Raw genomic sequence first — 18,453 nt, forward strand, 5'->3', positions numbered from 1 at the left:
ACCATGAAAAACAGCCCCAGACCATTAATCCTCCTCCACCAAACTTGACAGTTGACATTATGCGTTCAGCAGTTAGCGTTCTCCTGGTATCCACCAAACCCAGATTAGTCCGTCGGACTACCAGATGATAAAGTGTGATTCATCGCTCCAGAGAGCGCGTTTCCACTGCTCCAGCGTTCAATGGCGGCGAACTTTACACCACTCCAGCCGACGCTTGACATTGCCCATGGTGATCTTAGGCTTATGGGCGGCTGCCCGCTAATGGAAACCCATTTCATTAAGCTCCCGAAAAACAGTTCTTGTGCTGAAGTTTCTTCCAGAGGCAGTCTGGAACTCGGTAGGGAGTGTTGCATGCAACGCTGTTCAGCACTCGGCGGTCTCGTTCTGTGAGGTTATGTGGCCTACCACTTCGCGGCTGAGCTGTTGTTGCTCCTAGACATTTTCACTTCACCGTAACAGAACTTACAGTTGACCGGGGTGTGGCTGAAATAGCCAAATTTACTCATTTGAAGACTTTTACCAATTCTTGAATAGTTTAAATACATGGAACAGCTGGGGGTCCCCGAGGAGAGGTTTGTGGACCACTGCATTAGATCACACCAGGCCACAGCTGCTGGTATTTAAATAGAGTAGTGAGTGAAGCTAGAGTAAAACTCCAAAACACATCTTCTCAGTTTTCTCACAGCAGAGATTTCAGGTATGCTTTGGTGTATGTTCAATGTGGGACCATGATAATTCAGGGAGAGCAGAGTTGTCACTCGGGGCAGGGAGGAATGATTTGGCGAGCAAAGATATCAGGCGAGATAGTGGTATCTCCGTGCATTAAACACAGACCCAAGGTTGACCCCAGCCTGGGCCGGCGCCATCAGCTATAGCGGTACTGTGATTCAGTTTACATGAGCATCCTGAATCACCAGCCATTCTCTTTTATGGGAGCTGCTGATACTGCTACTGCTTTCAAGTGGAACACCAAAAGCCCTCTGACTCTCTGAATAGCGATGGTGTTTTAATAATGCAGCTGCAACCTGCCGAAGGTCAGTTGGGGTCTCAGTTGTAGCACTGAAGATATCTTCTGTATTCCAGAAGGGGACTCCAGGCACTCTGATGCAGAACATTCTGTTTGGTATGGAGTCAATTCCCCAAAGTGTCTCAACAGTCAATGTTGTCAAGGGAATAATGGAAGTGTGACAGTAATGTTATCTGTGCCACCAACAACTAGTATTCTAGTTTTGTTGTGTCAAGATAAGTCAGACATTTTTTGTTGCTCTTTCGCTGCCATTTCTGCTTCCGAGTTATTTTTCATTGTTTCTCACTTTTGTTTTAGATGTAATGCATTAAAAAAACATACAGTGGAACGGTTGCAGCCACTAACAAAGTGGCTCCAAAAAAATAATTGTACCATACATTGCAGCAATTGTTTTGCCAATATCGTAGGGCAACCTAACTTTTAAAACACCGCAACTGTTATTCTATGTTGATTCTGTGTGACTCTCCCTTGCTGGCATGCTGGATCAATATGTAGTGGGCACTCTCTTATCAGACCTATATACCACACCAATTCATTGAGCAATGGTTGGCTGGCCCTGCTGTGACTGGGTCCTTTAATTTGTCTAGCAATATTTGTCATATTGTATAAAGTAGTTGTTCTCAATGTTCTGTGGTTACTAAACCACCAATCACATTTTGCTCTGCTTAAAGTACATCCTCAGGTGCAACTGATCATCAGGCCAATGTTCTCATTAGTCTTCCCAACTACTCCACGTGGCTAGGCCCAGGGGTACTAGTATCCCAGGTTGAGAACCAAGGGTCTCTAGTTTGGACTCAAACTCCTACAAATATTCAACTCAACACCACACGTCTCATCTGTATAGTAAGGAATCACACATGAAGATGCATATCCTCTCTAACACCGCAGTTCTTTTGGTTGCTAAATTGTAGGTTCAACTCATGGCAGTTGTACAGTGGCATGCAAGTAAACACCGTCTCCTTGAGATGTTTGATTGAACTGACAGTTGTAATGAGCACTTGGCGTGGATTCAGAGTGTGCTTCTGACATCCTGACACATCCATGACTGACAGCTTTGATATTTATGTTTGTAGTTATCCTTCTCCTGACAGCTGTTTGCAAACATGGCGACCATCAAAACCATCAAAACGCTCTGATATTTGACATCAAAGCTTCTTCCTTATCTGCCTGTCAGATGTCAGACTACTTTACCTCACAACAATATGACCAATACGTCGGGAAACCTGATCACCTTTGTCAAAAACCATGTCTCACCATTCAACACTTGAATCTTGACGTAAAAGGTTGGAGTCGATCATCTTGGAGGTCTCATCCGATAGACTATCACAGTTTCTGCATTCAGTGGTGAGCGATTTCTTCCCAGCCAGTCAGTCAGTAGGCCATTTACCACAATCAGTATCTGTGCGGAGACGGGGTCAATGGCTCCTGTATTTACAGCCGTTCGCAGACCCTGCCCTCTCCAAGCTGCATCCTCTTGATGTGTGTTGACTCCCCAGCTGATCTATTCATCTCCCAGGATTGTAACACAGGCACTATTTCAGCATGCTTACTTACTGGTAGCCCAATCCCAGACACCACTGCCAGATCTGCTTAGAGATTTCATTGTAGCGTTGACACGACATGTAGCAGACGTTCCAGACTCTGCTGCGAATGTTACTATTCAGCCTTCCGCCACAGAGAGAGATCAGCCGCTCATATAACTAACGGTCTGTCACCACTTCATTTGGTTCGTAGCCTTGTGCCCTATTAAATTAAACCGTCCCGCCACTTTTTAATTAGTTCACATGGAGGCGTGCATGTGTGTGGATCGGTGGATGTGTGTGAGGCACTAGTTATACCAGTTGGGTAGTCAAGTCGGCGCTAGCGGCTTGTTCTGATACCGGTTTCATGTTGCAGTGTGATTAATTATGCACTGCAGATCTGTTATGATGATCATGCTGGGAGTTTCAGCTCCTTTTTTAAAATCCCTTTCTCCTAGAGAATAATGACACTTCTTTAAGTGGAGTAAACAAAAAGGAACATTTCAACAAAACATGACATATTATGTCACCCCCCTATTGAGAATGTGCCAACAACACTTTTAATGGCCTGTCTGGGTTTTTGTGGCGGTACTCGACTCTTGGTAATCTAGCAACTGTTTCCTCATACGCCAATTACCGCAGCTGCAGAATGAGACTTCAGGAGAGTTACATTGTAGCGTCTTTCACATAGCCATATTCAGAGCAGCAAGTGACATGTGTCCCACTGTCACCGTATGGTTTGTTGCTCCAGGGGTTGTTCATATATGGATGTAAACACAAGACTTCCTCTCACCATCAGCAGAAGTTATCTGTTTGGGAAAAGAGCAGGTTTGTTTCCTTTCCACAGTGTGCACTAGACTAGAGAGACTTGTGTCATTCTCGTCGACTGCCCATTAATGTGGCCCGACTCCCATCAAATGCTCCACGGCAACTCGCGGAGGCCCCCTCTCCTCTCATTCGCCTATTCAGCCGGGGCAGGCCGCTGTGCATGACCCATGACAAGCTACCCAAGTTGATTGGCTATAATTGCATTCAGGGAAATTTATTCAGCTTTGTGTGTTTTTTTTCTCTCTAATTGTTGTTTTCCTGCTGCGATCAAGGAAATACAGAGCATGTTCAGAGGGAGCTTGGCCTGTAATGAACTCTTGGGCTAAACGCTGTCTGGCTTACTGATGCGTCCTGATGTTTGACACAAATTGTTTTTCAAGACTTTACGTAAGCTAACAGAGATCAGGGAACAAATGGACAAGAGTCTAGGGTTGTGTCCCATAGTAGAGAATAGGATGCCATTTGGGACACCCTAGTAATACGGACATGCAACAAGGCCATATAAATAAATCGAATTAGCCTTGAAACTGGCTCATTGTATGATGATCATTTCTCTCCCCCTTCCCTACTCACTGGGGGACCTGTGTGACAGCTGTTATTTGCGTACAGTTTTTCCGGAAACCTCTTGAGAAAGTCCACCTTGAGAAATATACTGGCAGGTGTGATGTTTCAAAACGAATACTCTCTATGTTAATCAGTGGATAAAGTGAGCAGTTAGTTGGTATCTTTGCCTGTTATCGTACTCAACCTGTCATGTTTTGTCATTTATTATCTTGTCTTGTCCCTGTGCTTCCCATTCTATTCGTTTCCCTCTGCTGGTCTTATTAGGTTCTTTCCCTCTTTCTATCCCTCTCTCTCCCCCTCCCTCTCTCACTCTCTCGCTCTCTCTTCTCTCTATCGTTCCGTTCCTGCTCCCAGCTGTTCCTATTCCCCTAATCAATCATTTAGTCTTCCCACACCTGTTCCCGATCCTTTCCCCTGATTAGAGTCCCTATTTCTTCCTTTGTGTTCCGTTCCTGTCCTGTCGGTTCCTTGTCTAGAATTCACCGTGCTGTGTTTGTGTATCGCCCTGTCGTGTCGTGTTTTCCTCAGATGCTGCGTGGTGAGCAGGTGTCTGAGTCTGTCTGGTTCAAGTGCCTTCCCGAGGCAACCTGCTGTTCACCTGCTGTTCAAGATCGAGTCTCCAGTTTGTCCTCGTCATTTCGAGTGAAAGTTGTGTTTTTTGTTTGTATTTACTTTACTGGATTAAAGACTCTGTTTTCGCCAAGTCGCTTTTGGGTCCTCTTTCACCTGCATGACAGAAGGAACCGACCAAGGAATGGACCCAGCGACTTCAGACGCTCGTTACACTGCCGTCGAGATCCAAGGAGCCATGCTCGGCAGACACGAGCAGGAATTGTCTGCTGCTCGCCATGCCGTGGAGAACCTGGCCGCTCAGGTTTCCGACCTCTCTGGACAGTTCCAGAGTCTACGTCTCGTGCCACCTGTTACTTCCTGGCCTGCCGAGCCTCCAGAACCTAGGGTTAATAACCCACCTTGCTACTCCGGGCAGCCCACTGAGTGCCGCTCCTTTCTCACGCAGTGTGAGATTGTGTTCTCTCTCAACCCAACACATACTCTAGAGAGAGAGCTCGGGTTGCTTACGTCATTTCACTCCTTACTGGCCGGGCTCGAGAATGGGGCACAGCTATCTGGGAGGCAAGGGCTGATTGCTCTAACAAGTTCCAGAACTTTAAAGAGGAGATGATTCGGGTTTTGACCGTTCAGTTTTTGGTAGGGAGGCTTCTAGGGCCCTGGCTTCCTTATGCCAAGGTGAACGGTCCATAACGGATTATTCTATTGAGTTTCGCACTCTTGCTGCCTCTAGTGAGTGGAACGAGCCGGCGCTGCTCGCTCGTTTTCTGGAGGGACTCCACGCAGTGGTTAAGGATGAGATTCTCTCCCGGGAGGTTCCTTCAGATGTGGACTCTTTGATTGCTCTCGCCATCCGCATAGAACGACGGGTAGATCTTCGTCACCGGGCTCGTGGAAGAGAGCTCGCATCAACGGTGTTTCCCTGCTCCGCATCGCAACCATCTCCCTCCTCTGGCTCAGAGTCTGAGCCCATGCAGCTGGGAGGGATTCGCATCTCGACTAAGGAGAGGGAACGGAGGATCACCAACCGCCTGTGCCTCTATTGCGGAGTTGCTGGACATTTTGTTAATTCATGTCCAGTAAAGGCCAGAGCTCATCTGTAAGCGGAGGGCTACAGGTGAGCGCAACTACTCAAGTCTCTCCATCAAAATCCTGTACTACTTTGTCGGTCCATCTACGCTGGACCGGTTCGGGTGCTACATGTAGTGCCTTGATAGACTCTGGGGCTGAGGGTTGTTTCATGGACGAAGCATGGGTTCGGAAACATGACATTCCTTTCAGAGAGTTAGAGAAGCCTACGCCCATGTTCGCCTTAGATGGTAGTCATCTTCCCAGTATCAGATTTGAGACACTACCTTTAACCCTCACAGTATCTGGTAACCACAGTGAGACTATTTCTTTTTGATTTTTCGTTCACCGTTTACACCTGTTGTTTTGGGTCATCCCTGGCTAGTATGTCATAATCCTTCTATTAATTGGTCTAGTAATTCTATCCTATCCTGGAACGTTTCTTGTCATGTGAAGTGTTTAATGTCTGCCATCCCTCCCGTTTCTTCTGTCCCTACTTCTCAGGAGGAACCTGGCGATTTGACAGGAGTGCCGGAGGAATATCATGATCTGCGCACGGTCTTCAGTCGGTCCCGAGCCAACTCCCTTCCTCCTCACCGGTCGTATGATTGTAGTATTGATCTCCTTCCGGGGACCACTCCTCCTCGGGGTAGACTATACTCTCTGTCGGCTCCCGAACGTAAGGCTCTCGAGGATTATTTGTCTGTGTCTCTTGACGCCGGTACCATAGTGCCTTCTTCCTCTCCGGCCGGGGCGGGGTTCTTTTTGTTAAGAAGAAGGACGGTACTCTGCGCCCCTGCGTGGATTATCGAGGGCTGAATGACATAACGGTTAAGAATCGTTATCCGCTTCCCCTTATGTCATCAGCCTTCGAGATTCTGCAGGGAGCCAGGTGCTTTACTAAGTTGGACCTTCGTAACGCTTACCATCTCGTGCGCATCAGAGAGGGGGACGAGTGGAAAACGGCGTTTAACACTCCGTTAGGGCATTTTGAGTACCGGGTTCTGCCGTTTGGTCTCGCCAATGCGCCAGCTGTTTTTCAGGCATTAGTTAATGATGTTCTGAGAGACATGCTGAACATCTTTGTTTTTGTCTATCTTGACGATATCCTGATTTTTTCTCCGTCACTCGAGATTCATGTTCAGCACGTTCGACGTGTTCTACAGCGCCTTTTAGAGAATTGTCTCTACGTAAAGTCTGAGAAGTGCTCTTTTCATGTCTCCTCCGTTACTTTTCTCGGTTCCGTTATTTCCGCTGAAGGCATTCAGATGGATTCCGCTAAGGTCCAAGCTGTCAGTGATTGGCCCGTTCCAAGGTCACGTGTCGAGTTGCAGCGCTTTTTAGGTTTCGCTAATTTCTATCGGCGTTTCATTCGTAATTTCGGTCAAGTTGCTGCCCCTCTCACAGCTCTTACTTCTGTCAAGACGTGTTTTAAGTGGTCCGGTTCCGCCCAGGGAGCTTTTGATCTTCTAAAAGAACGTTTTACGTCCGCTCCTATCCTCGTTACTCCTGACGTCACTAGACAATTCATTGTCGAGGTTGACGCTTCAGAGGTAGGCGTGGGAGCCATTCTATCCCAGCGCTTCCAGTCTGACGATAAGGTTCATCCTTGCGCTTATTTTTCTCATCGCCTGTCGCCATCTGAGCGCAACTATGATGTGGGTAACCGTGAACTGCTCGCCATCCGCTTAGCCCTAGGCGAATGGCGACAGTGGTTGGAGGGGGCGACCGTTCCTTTTGTCGTTTGGACAGACCATAAGAACCTTGAGTACATCCGTTCTGCCAAACGACTTAATGCCCGTCAAGCTCGTTGGGCGTTGTTTTTCGCTCGTTTCGAGTTTGTGATTTCTTACCGTCCGGGTAGCAAGAACACCAAGCCTGATGCCTTATCCCGTCTGTTTAGTTCTTCTGTGGCTTCTACTGATCCCGAGGGGATTCTTCCTTATGGGCGTGTTGTCGGGTTAACAGTCTGGGGAATTGAAAGACAGGTTAAGCAAGCACTCACGCACACTGCGTCGCCGCGCGCTTGTCCTAGTAACCTCCTTTTCGTTCCTGTTTCCACTCGTCTGGCTGTTCTTCAGTGGGCTCACTCTGCCAAGTTAGCTGGTCATCCCGGTGTTCGAGGCACTCTTGCGTCTATTCGCCAGCGCTTTTGGTGGCCGACTCAGGAGCGTGACACGCGCCGTTTCGTGGCTGCTTGTTCGGACTGCGCGCAGACTAAGTCGGGTAACTCTCCTCCTGCCGGTCGTCTCAGACCGCTCCCCATTCCTTCTCGACCATGGTCTCACATCGCCCTAGACTTCATTACCGGTCTGCCTTTGTCTGCGGGGAAGACTGTGATTCTTACGGTTGTCGATAGGTTCTCTAAGGCGGCACATTTCATTCCCTCGCTAAACTTCCTTCCGCTAAGGAGACGGCACAAATCATTATCGAGAATGTATTCAGAATTCATGGCCTCCCGTTAGACGCCGTTTCAGACAGAGGCCCGCAATTCACGTCACAGTTTTGGAGGGAGTTCTGTCGTTTGATTGGTGCGTCCGTCAGTCTCTCTTCCGGGTTTCATCCCCAGTCTAACGGTCAAGCAGAGAGGGCCAATCAGACGATTGGTCGCATACTACGCAGCCTTTCTTTCAGAAACCCTGCGTCTTGGGCAGAACAGCTCCCCTGGGCAGAATACGCTCACAATTCGCTTCCTTCGTCTGCTACCGGGTTATCTCCGTTTCAGAGTAGTCTGGGTTACCAGCCTCCTCTGTTCTCATCCCAGCTTGCCGAGTCCAGCGTTCCTCCGCTCAAGCGTTTGTCCAACGTTGTGAGCGCACCTGGAGGAGGGTGAGGTCTGCACTTTGCCGTTACAGGGCACAGACTGTGAGAGCCGCCAATAAACGCAGGATTAAGAGTCCAAGGTATTGTTGCGGCCAGAGAGTGTGGCTTTCCACTCGCAACCTTCCTCTTACGACAGCTTCTCGTAAGTTGACTCCGCGGTTCATTGGTCCGTTCCGTGTCTCCCAGGTCGTCAATCCTGTCGCTGTGCGACTGCTTCTTCCGCGACATCTTCGTCGCGTCCATCCTGTCTTCCATGTCTCCTGTGTCAAGCCCTTTCTTCGCACCCCCGTTCGTCTTCCCTCCCCCCTCCCGTCCTTGTCGAGAGCGCACCTATTTACAAGGTACATAAGATCATGGACATGCGTTCTCGGGGACGGGGTCACCAATACTTAGTGGATTGGGAGGGTTACGGTCCTGAGGAGAGGAGTTGGGTTCCGTCTCGGGACGTGCTGGACCGTTCACTCATTGATGATTTCCTCCGTTGCCGCCAGGATTCCTCCTCGAGTGCGCCAGGAGGCGCTCGGTGAGTGGGGGGTACTGTCATGTTTTGTCATTTATTATCTTGTCTTGTCCCTGTGCTTCCCATTCTATTCGTTTCCCTCTGCTGGTCTTATTAGGTTCTTTCCCTCTTTCTATCCCTCTCTCTCCCCCTCCCTCTCACTCTCTCGCTCTCTCTTCTCTCTATCGTTCCGTTCCTGCTCCCAGCTGTTCCTATTCCCCTAATCAATCATTTAGTCTTCCCACACCTGTTCCCGATCCTTTCCCCTGATTAGAGTCCCTATTTCTTCCTTTGTGTTCCGTTCCTGTCCTGTCGGTTCCTTGTCTAGAATTCACCGTGCTGTGTTTGTGTATCGCCCTGTCGTGTCGTGTTTTCCTCAGATGCTGCGTGGTGAGCAGGTGTCTGAGTCTGTCTGGTTCAAGTGCCTTCCCGAGGCAACCTGCTGTTCACCTGCTGTTCAAGATCGAGTCTCCAGTTTGTCCTCGTCATTTCGAGTGAAAGTTGTGTTTTTTGTTTGTATTTACTTTACTGGATTAAAGACTCTGTTTTCGCCAAGTCGCTTTTGGGTCCTCTTTCACCTGCATGACACAACCACACATGCTGACGTACTACTTTAGGTGAAGGATGTGATATTCGGTCAGATCATAATGTCAACACACACCTGGTAAAGAATGGAGCCCTTGAGCTCTTGATTTTGCCAATTGAATATATTGATGTCTGATGTGGCAATTGTGTTTAATGCGATGATCCTTTTCTTTGTGCATAGTGTATTTATGTAAATTGTGTCAAATGATTCAGCATTAGCTGCTATTGACACTTTGTAATGTCAAATTTGTGAAATAAATCATTATCTCTATTGTTCACAATTGTACACGTTAGAAAAATAGTGGAAAAAATTGCGGTATGTATTTCACTACTTGACCAGCTCCTCATTACAGAGACTGACACAGTTCAGTCTGCTTCATTTCCTATTTGATCCAGCGATATGACCATAGTCTATAACTAGGGCCCAGAGTTTTTCCTGATCAGGTCACATGATTATTGAACACACCGGGACCTAGAACAACTAATAGCAATGTGAGTAACTCAGGATATAGATAAAGAGTATACAATTAGTTACTTTCTAATTCTATACAATTACATTTATTTGATAAGAGCCTCTAAGATATATACAGTGCATTTGGAAAGTATTCAGACCCCTTGACTTTTTCCACATTTTGTTACGTTACAGCCTTTATTCTAAAATTATTTTTTAAATGTCCTCAATCTACACACAATACACCATAATGACAAAGCGAAACCAGGTTTTTAGAATTAGCAAATTTATTAAAAACAAAAAACTGAAATATGACATTTACATAAGTATTCAGACCCTTTACTCAGTACTTTGTTCAAGCACCTTTGGCAGCGATTACAGCCTCAAGTCTTCTTGTGTTTGATGCTACAAGCTTGGCAAACCTGTATTTGAGATCCTCTCAAGCTCTGTCAGGTTGGATGGGGAGCATCTCTGTACAGATATTTTCAGGTATCTCTAGATATGTTTGATCGGGTTGAAGCCCGAAGTCACTTCTGCGTTGTGTTTGCTGTGTGCTTAGGGTCATTGTCCTGTTGGAAGGCAAAACTTCACCCCAGTCTGAGGTCCTGAGTGCTCTGGAGCAGGTTTTCATCAAGGACCTCTCTGTACTTTGAGCTGTTCATCTTTCCCCTCGATCCTGACTAGTCTCCCAGTCTTTGCCGCTGAACCCCCCCCAGCATGATGCTTACCACCATGCTTCGTCATACGGATGGTGCCAGGTTTCCTCCATACTTGACATTCAGGTCAAAGATTTCAATCTTGGTTTCATCAGACCAGAGAATCTTCTTTCTCATGGTCAGAGTCCTTTAGCTGCCTTTTGGCAAACTCCAAGTGGGCTGCCATGTGATTTTTACAGAGGAGTGGCTTCTGTCTGGCCACTCTCCCAATAAAGCCTGATGAGTGGTGCTGCAGAGATGGTTGTCCTTCTGGAAGGTTCTTCCATCTCCACAGAGGAACTCTGGAGCTCTGTCAGAGTGACCATGAGGTTCTTGGTCACCTCCCTGACCAAGGCCCTTCTCTCCCCCAATGGCTGAGTTTGGCCGGGTGGCCAGCTCTAGGAAGAATCTTGGTGGTTCCAAACTTCTTCCATTTAAGAATGATGGAGGCCACTGTGTTCTTGGGGACCTTCAATTCTGCAGAATTTTTTTGTTACCCTTCCCCAGATCTGTGCCTGGACACAATCCTGTCTCGGAGCTCTACGGACAATTCCTTCGACCTCATGGCTTGGTTGTTGGCTGACATGCAGTGTCAACTGTGGGACATTATATAGACAAGTATGTGCCTTTCCAAATCATGTCTAATCAATTGAATTTACCACAGGAGAAAGGATGATCAATGGAAACAGGATGCACCTGAGCTCAATTTCGAGTATCATAGCAAAGGGTCTGAATACTTACGTAAATAATACATCTTTATTTTTTTGCAAAACTTTCCGAAAACCTGCTTTTGGTTTGTCATTGTGTGTAGATAAAGGCACTTTTAAAAAATGTAGAGTAAGTCTGTAACGTAACAACATTTGGAAAATGTGAACGGGTCTGAATACTTTCTGAATGCACTGTAGAATTTGTGACTTGAGAATCACACCCTTGATTATGATTCATTTCAGTTCTTGTGAAAGTTAATAATAATGCTTTTTCTAATCAGAAAAGGAACAGGGAGGTGCAATGTAGCGTACCAGATAAACGAAAAAGGCCTATACTTTGAGGCTGCGGTGAAGATAGATGGTAGTTGCTTTGTGTTCTCAGTGTGTGTGTGTGCTTGCGTGCGGATGTGTGTGTGTGTGTGTGTGTGTGTGTGTGTGTGTGTGTGTGTGTGTGTGTGTGTGTGTGTATGTGTCTGTGTCTGTGCGTGCCTGCGTGTATGTGTTCAGATGCCTGTGAACATGTGTATGCCCGTGTCATAGATTCTATTTATATTATTTTTATATGGTCACACCAGAAGGAATTTGGATCAGATATAGTTTGATTTCACACAAGAGTGACTATCATGTGGAACAGGTGCTAAGCTGATCCAGGATCAGAATCTGTGATCATGGGCAAAAACACAAACTGATACATGTGTGCCTGTCTTCATGTTAACGTGTGTAGGATCCAGGCTTCTATATAATTCATACATCCATGTGTTATGTTCTCCAGGTGGCTGTGACAGGGGAACCCCGGGGCAGGACCCATGAGGAGTCATAGAAGATGCTCGCAGCCTGGGCGCCTCTGCTCCTCTTAGCCATGTGGGTGAGATGTTCCTCCGCTGGGCCGCTCTCCTTCAGAATAGGTGAGTAGTCTGATCTCTGACCCTGCATGGCTGGAGGGCACAACTCACCTCTCTTCACTCCCTATTCAAAAGACGACATCACAAGAACTCCTCTATGTGTAATTCTAGGCCTGGCTGAGACTTGCTCTGACAGCTGATTGCTTCTTCATTGCATCTCAGCAGCACTTTGACCAGAGGTCGGTATCACTCCAATTGTACTGTAACAAGAAAAGGCGGTATTTTCTGAATGTTATATTCTGTCTGTTTCTGCCTGTCTGTTATTTCTAATGCAGCAGAAAGGTACAGAGTACTTTCTTGTGTGCAATCGAGTACCTTAACCAAACGGCTAGATAATCAAATTTTCTGCTACCATTTCCCGAGCCGCAGTGAAAAAAAGAGTGTCAAAATGAGTCATGATATTATACTTTGCCGTAATTGAGTGTTAGCTGGGAAAACCAGTTACCAAAGTGCTTTGCGTTCCTATTTAGACACATTTTAGTGTATGGTGTTTACAGGCCCATACTTGTTTTCACACTGAGATGAGAGGGAGGAGAGAGGGATGAGAGGGAGGACAGGGGTCCTAATCTCATTACGTTAAGTTGCCAATCCGTAGCCGGCTATCCGCCAGCCGTAGAGCAGGGTCTGGGGCAGCAGTGACCTAGACATCTCTCTCTCACAGCAGCAGAGGCCACCTCAACATGGGCTGATTTCTAACAGCAATCACTCTGACAGCAGGAGAAGGACAGACAGACGGTGCTGCTGTTGGTAGAGTCCAAGAACAGAGTTTCAAGAGATGGGGCTCTGTAGTTTGGCTCTTCCGACCGTGTTTATGTCGGCGCTCCTTCCGGCGCCGACAGAGATGGCCGCCTCGCTTCGCGTTCCTAGGAATCTATGCAGTTTTTTTTTACGTGTTATTTCTTACATTAGTACCCCAGGTCATCTTAGGTTTCATTACTTACAGTCGAGAAGAACCACTGAATATAAGATCAGCGTCAACTCACCATCAGTACGACCAAGAATATGTTTTCCGCGAAGCGGATCCTGTGTTCTGCCTTACAAACAGGACAACGGAATGGATCGCATGCAGCGACCCAAGAAAACGACTCCGAAAAAGAGGGAAACGAGGAGGTCTTATGGTCAGACTCAGGACACGGGCACATCGCGCACCACTCCCCAGCATTCTTCTTGCCAATGTCCAGTCTTTTGACAACAAGGTTGACGAAATCCGAGCAAGGGTGGCATTCCAGAGGGACATCAGAGACTGCAACGTTCTCTGCTTCACGGAAACATGGCTCACTGGGAAGACGCTATCCGATGCGGTGCAGCCAACGGGTTTCTCCACGCATCGCGCCGACAGAAATAATAATAATAATAATATATGCCATTTAGCAGACGCTTTTATCCAAAGCGACTTACAACAAACATCTTTCTGGTAAGAAGAGTGGTGGGGGCGTATGCCTCATGACTAATGAGACATGGTGTGATGAAGGAAACATACAGGAACTCAAATCCTTCTGTTCACCTGATTTAGAATTCCTCACAATCAAATGTAGACCACATTATCTTCCAAGAGAATTCTCTTCGATTATAATCACAGCCGTATATATCCCCCCCCCCCAAGCAGACACATCGATGGCTCTGAACGAACTTTATTTAACTCTTTGCAAACTGGAAACCATTTATCCGGAGGCTGCATTCATTGTAGCTGGGGATTTTAACAAAGCTAATCTGAAAACAAGACTCCCTAAATTTTATCAGCATATCGATTGCGCAACCAGGGGTGGTAAAACCTTGGATCATTGTTACTCTAACTTCCGCGACGCATATAAGGCCCTGCCCCGCCCCCCTTTCGGAAAAGCTGACCACGACTCCATTTTGCTGATCCCTGCCTACAGGCAGAAACTCAAACAAGAGGCCCCCATGCTGAGGTCTGTCCAACGCTGGTCAGACCAAGCTGACTCCACACTCCAAGACTGCTTCCATCACGTGGACTGGGACATGTTTCGTATTGCGTCAGATAAAAATATTGGCGAATGCGCTGATTCGGTGTGCGAGTTCATTAGAACGTGCGTTGAAGATGTCGTTCCCATAGCAACGATAAAAACATTCCCTAACCAGAAACCGTGGATTGTTGGCAGCATTCGCGTGAAACTGAAACCACTGCTTTTAATCAGGGCAAGGTGTCTGGCAACATGACCGAATACAAACAGTGCAGCTATTCCCTCCGCAAGGCTATTAAACAAGCTAAGCGTCAGTACAGAGACAAAGTGGAATCTCAATTCAATGGCTCAGACACAAGAGGCATGTGGCAGGGTCTACAGTCAATCACGGACTACAAGAAGAAACCCAGCCCAGTCACGGACCAGGATGTCTTGCTCCCAGGCAGACTAAATAACTTTTTTGCCCACTTTGAGGACAATACAGTGCCACTGACACGGCCTGCAACGAAAACATGCGGTCTCTCCTTCACTGCAGCCGAGGTGAGTAAGACATTTAAACGTGTTAACCCTCGCAAGGCTGCAGGCCCAGACGGCATCCCCAGCCGCGCCCTCAGAGCATGCGCAGACCAGCTGGCCGGTGTGTTTACGGACATATTCAATCAATCCCTATACCAGTCTGCTGTTCCCACATGCTTCAAGAGGGCCACCATTGTTCCTGTTCCCAAGAAAGCTAAGGTAACTGAGCTAAACGACTACCGCCCCGTAGCACTCACTTCCGTCATCATGAAGTGCTTTGAGAGACTAGTCAAGGACCATATCACCTCCACCTTACCTGACACCCTAGACCCACTCCAATTTGCTTACCGCCCAAATAGGTCCACAGACGATGCAATCTCAACCACACTGCACACTGCCCTAACCCACCTGGACAAGAGGAATACCTATGTGAGAATGCTGTTCATCAATTACAGCTCGGTATTCAACACCATAGTACCCTCCAAGCTCGTCATCAAGCTCGAGACCCTGGGTCTCGACCCCGCCCTGTGCAACTGGGTACTGGACTTCCTGACGGGCCGCCCCCAGGTGGTGAGGGTAGGCAACAACATCTCCTCCCCGCTGATCCTCAACACGGGGGGCCCCACAAGGGTGCGTTCTGAGCCCTCTCCTGTACTCCCTGTTCACCCACGACTGCGTGGCCACGCACGCCTCCAACTCAATCATCAAGTTTGCGGACGACACAACAGTGGTAGGCTTGATTACCAACAACGACGAGACGGCCTACAGGGAGGAGGTGAGGGCCCTCGGAGTGTGGTGTCAGGAAAATAACCTCACACTCAACGTCAACAAAACTAAGGAGATGATTGTGGACTTCAGGAAACAGCAGAGGGAACACCCCCCCTATCCACATCGATGGAACAGTAATGGAAAGGGTAGCAAGTTTTAAGTTCCTCGGCATACACATCACAGACAAACTGAATTGGTCCACTCACACTGACAGCGTCGTGAAGAAGGCGCAGCAGCGCCTCTTCAACCTCAGGAGGCTGAAGAAATTCGGCTTGTCACCAAAAGCACTCACAAACTTCTACAGATGCACAATCGAGAGCATCCTGGCGGGCTGTATCACAGCCGGGTACGGCAACTGCTCCGCCCTCAACCGTAAGGCTCTCCAGAGGGTAGTGAGATCTTCACAACGCATCACCGGGGGCAAACTACCTGCCCTCCAGGACACCTACACCACCCGATGTTACAGGAAGGCCATAAAGATCATCAAGGACATCAACCACCCGAACCACTGCCTGTTCACCCCGCTATCGTCCAGAAGGCAAGGTCAGTACAGGTGCATCAAAGCTGGGACCGAGAGACTGAAAAACAGCTTCTATCTCAAGGCCATCAGACTGTTAAACAGCCACCACTAACATTGAGTGGCTGCTGCCAACACACTGTCATTGACACTGACCCAACTCCAGCCACTTTAATAATGGGAATTGATGGGAAATGATGTAAATATATCACTAGCCACTTTAAACAATGCTACCTTATATAATGTTACTTACCCTACATTATTCATCTCATATGCATACATATATACTGTACTCTACATCATCGACTGCATCCTTGTGTAATACATGTATCACTAGCCACTTTAACTATGCCACTTTGTTTACTTTGTCTACATACTCATCTCATATGTATATACTGTAGTCGATACCATCTACTGTATGCTGCTCTGTACCATCACTCATTCATATATCCTTATGTACATATTCTTTATCCCCTTACACTTAGTTTTGGAATTGTTAGTTAGATTACTTGTTTGTTATCACTGCATTGTCGGAACTAGAAGCACAAGCATTTCGCTACACTCGCATTAACATCTGCTAACCATGTGTATGTGACAAATAAAATTGTATTTTATTTTATTTAGAGTGTATTATTGACATGGCAGCGTACGGGAGCTGTGATCGAAATTATAAGCGTTGAGGCTAACAGCAGCATAACAGCAGTCTAGATTTATTTCTACAGTAGCATATCTTTAAAAACATAATGTATATTGGGTAGCAAGCCGTGCAGGGATCAGAGAAAGGTCTGACACGGTGAATGTGCCTTGCCGATCAATTATTAACGCGCCCAATATGCTTGCAGCGGAACTTCTCAGTTTGCTTCAGCCATCTCCATTTGATCGTGACAGGGAACAGCAAACACACAGCTCCTCAGCTAGCACATTTGGTACCTTGGAAGTTGTGGGAATGTACGTTTTTGATTTCCCATTGGTTCTGGGAAACGAAGTGAAAAGTTTCCTGACCAGTAAGACGGAACGTTTTTAAACGTTCTGAGAACGGAAAGTGTAGATTATTTGGAGGCTTTCTTAAAACGTTTACTGAACCTTTTAAGACAGTTGAAGTCGGAACTTTACATACATAGCCAAATACATTTAAACTCAGTTTTTCACAATTCCTGACATTTAATCCTAGTAAAAATTCCTTGTCTTTCATCACATCCCCAGTGGGTCAGACATTTACATACACTCAATTAGTATTTGGTAGAATTGCCTTTAAATTGTTTAACTTGTGTCAAATGTTTTGGTTAGCCTTCCACAAGCTTCCCACAATAAGTTGGTCTTTAAAATGGTGTATAATACTTATATGTTTGAGGAATTTTAATTATGAGATTTCTGTTGTTTGAATTTGGCGCCCTGCACTTTCACTAGCCGGTTGTCATATTGATCCCGTTAGCGGGATTTCAGCCGTAAGAAGTTTTAAACAGCTTGGAAAATTCCAGAAAATGATGTCATGGCTTTAGAAGCTTCTGATAGAATAATTGACATAATTTGAGTCAATTGGAGGTGTACCTGTGGATGTATTTCAAGGGTTACCATGACATCATGGGAAAATCAAAAGAAATCAGCCAAGAACTCAGAAAGAAATGTAGACCTCCACAAGTCTGCATCATCCTTGGGAGCAATTTCCAAACGCCTGAGTGTACCACGTTTATCTGTACAAACAATAGTATGCAAGTATAAACACAATGGGACCACGCAGCCGCCATACTGCTCAGGAAGGAGACGTGTTCTGTCTCCTAGAGATAAACATACTTTGGTTCCGAAAAGTGCAAATCAATCCCAGAACAACAGCAGAGGACCTTGTGAAGATGCTGGAGGAAACGGGTACAAAAGTATCTATATCCACAGTAAAACGAGTCCTATATCGACATAACCTGAAAGGCTGCTCAGCAAGGATGAATCTGCTGCTCCAAAACCACCATAAAAAAGCCAGATTACGGTTTGCAACTGCACATGGGGACAAAGATTGTACTTTTTGGAGAAATGTCCTCTGGTCTGATGAAACAAAAATAGAACTGTTTGGCCATAATAACCATCGTTATGTTTGGAGGAAAAAGGGGGAGGCTTGCAAGCCGAAGAACACCATCCTAACCGTAAAGCATGTGGGTGTCCATACCATGTTGTGAAGATGCTTTGCTGCAGGAGGGACTGGTGCACATCACAAAATAGATGGCATCATGAGGCAGGAAAATTAGGTGGATATATTGAAGCAACATCTAAAAAAATCAGTCAGGAAGTTAAAACTTGGTTGCAAATGGGTCTTCCAAATGGACAATGACCCCAAGAATACTTCCAAAGTTGTGGCAAACTGGCTTAAGGACAACAAAGTCAAGGTATTGGAGTGGCCATCACATAGCCCTGACCTCATTCTGAACTGAAAAAGTGTGTGTGAGCAAGGAGGCCTACAAACCTGATTCAGTTACACCAGCTCTGTCTGGAGGAATGGGCCAAA

General features: G+C 46.7%; 1 protein-coding gene across 1 annotated transcript in view; it reads left to right on the forward strand.

Annotated features, from left to right (window-relative positions):
• LOC124006128 (glutamate receptor ionotropic, kainate 4-like) overlaps positions 1–18,453 on the forward strand; it is a 427,028-nt gene that overhangs the window by 195,540 nt on the left and 213,035 nt on the right. Inside the window, exon 3 of the mRNA XM_046315921.1 lies at positions 12,110–12,242. Within this exon, the coding sequence (XP_046171877.1) occupies positions 12,161–12,242 (82 nt within the window). The 5' untranslated portion in view covers positions 12,110–12,160. The remainder of the gene's footprint in view (positions 1–12,109; positions 12,243–18,453) is intronic.

Source organism: Oncorhynchus gorbuscha, linkage group LG19 (assembly GCF_021184085.1).
Source record: "Oncorhynchus gorbuscha isolate QuinsamMale2020 ecotype Even-year linkage group LG19, OgorEven_v1.0, whole genome shotgun sequence".
In the NCBI taxonomy this organism is placed as follows: domain Eukaryota; kingdom Metazoa; phylum Chordata; class Actinopteri; order Salmoniformes; family Salmonidae; genus Oncorhynchus; species Oncorhynchus gorbuscha.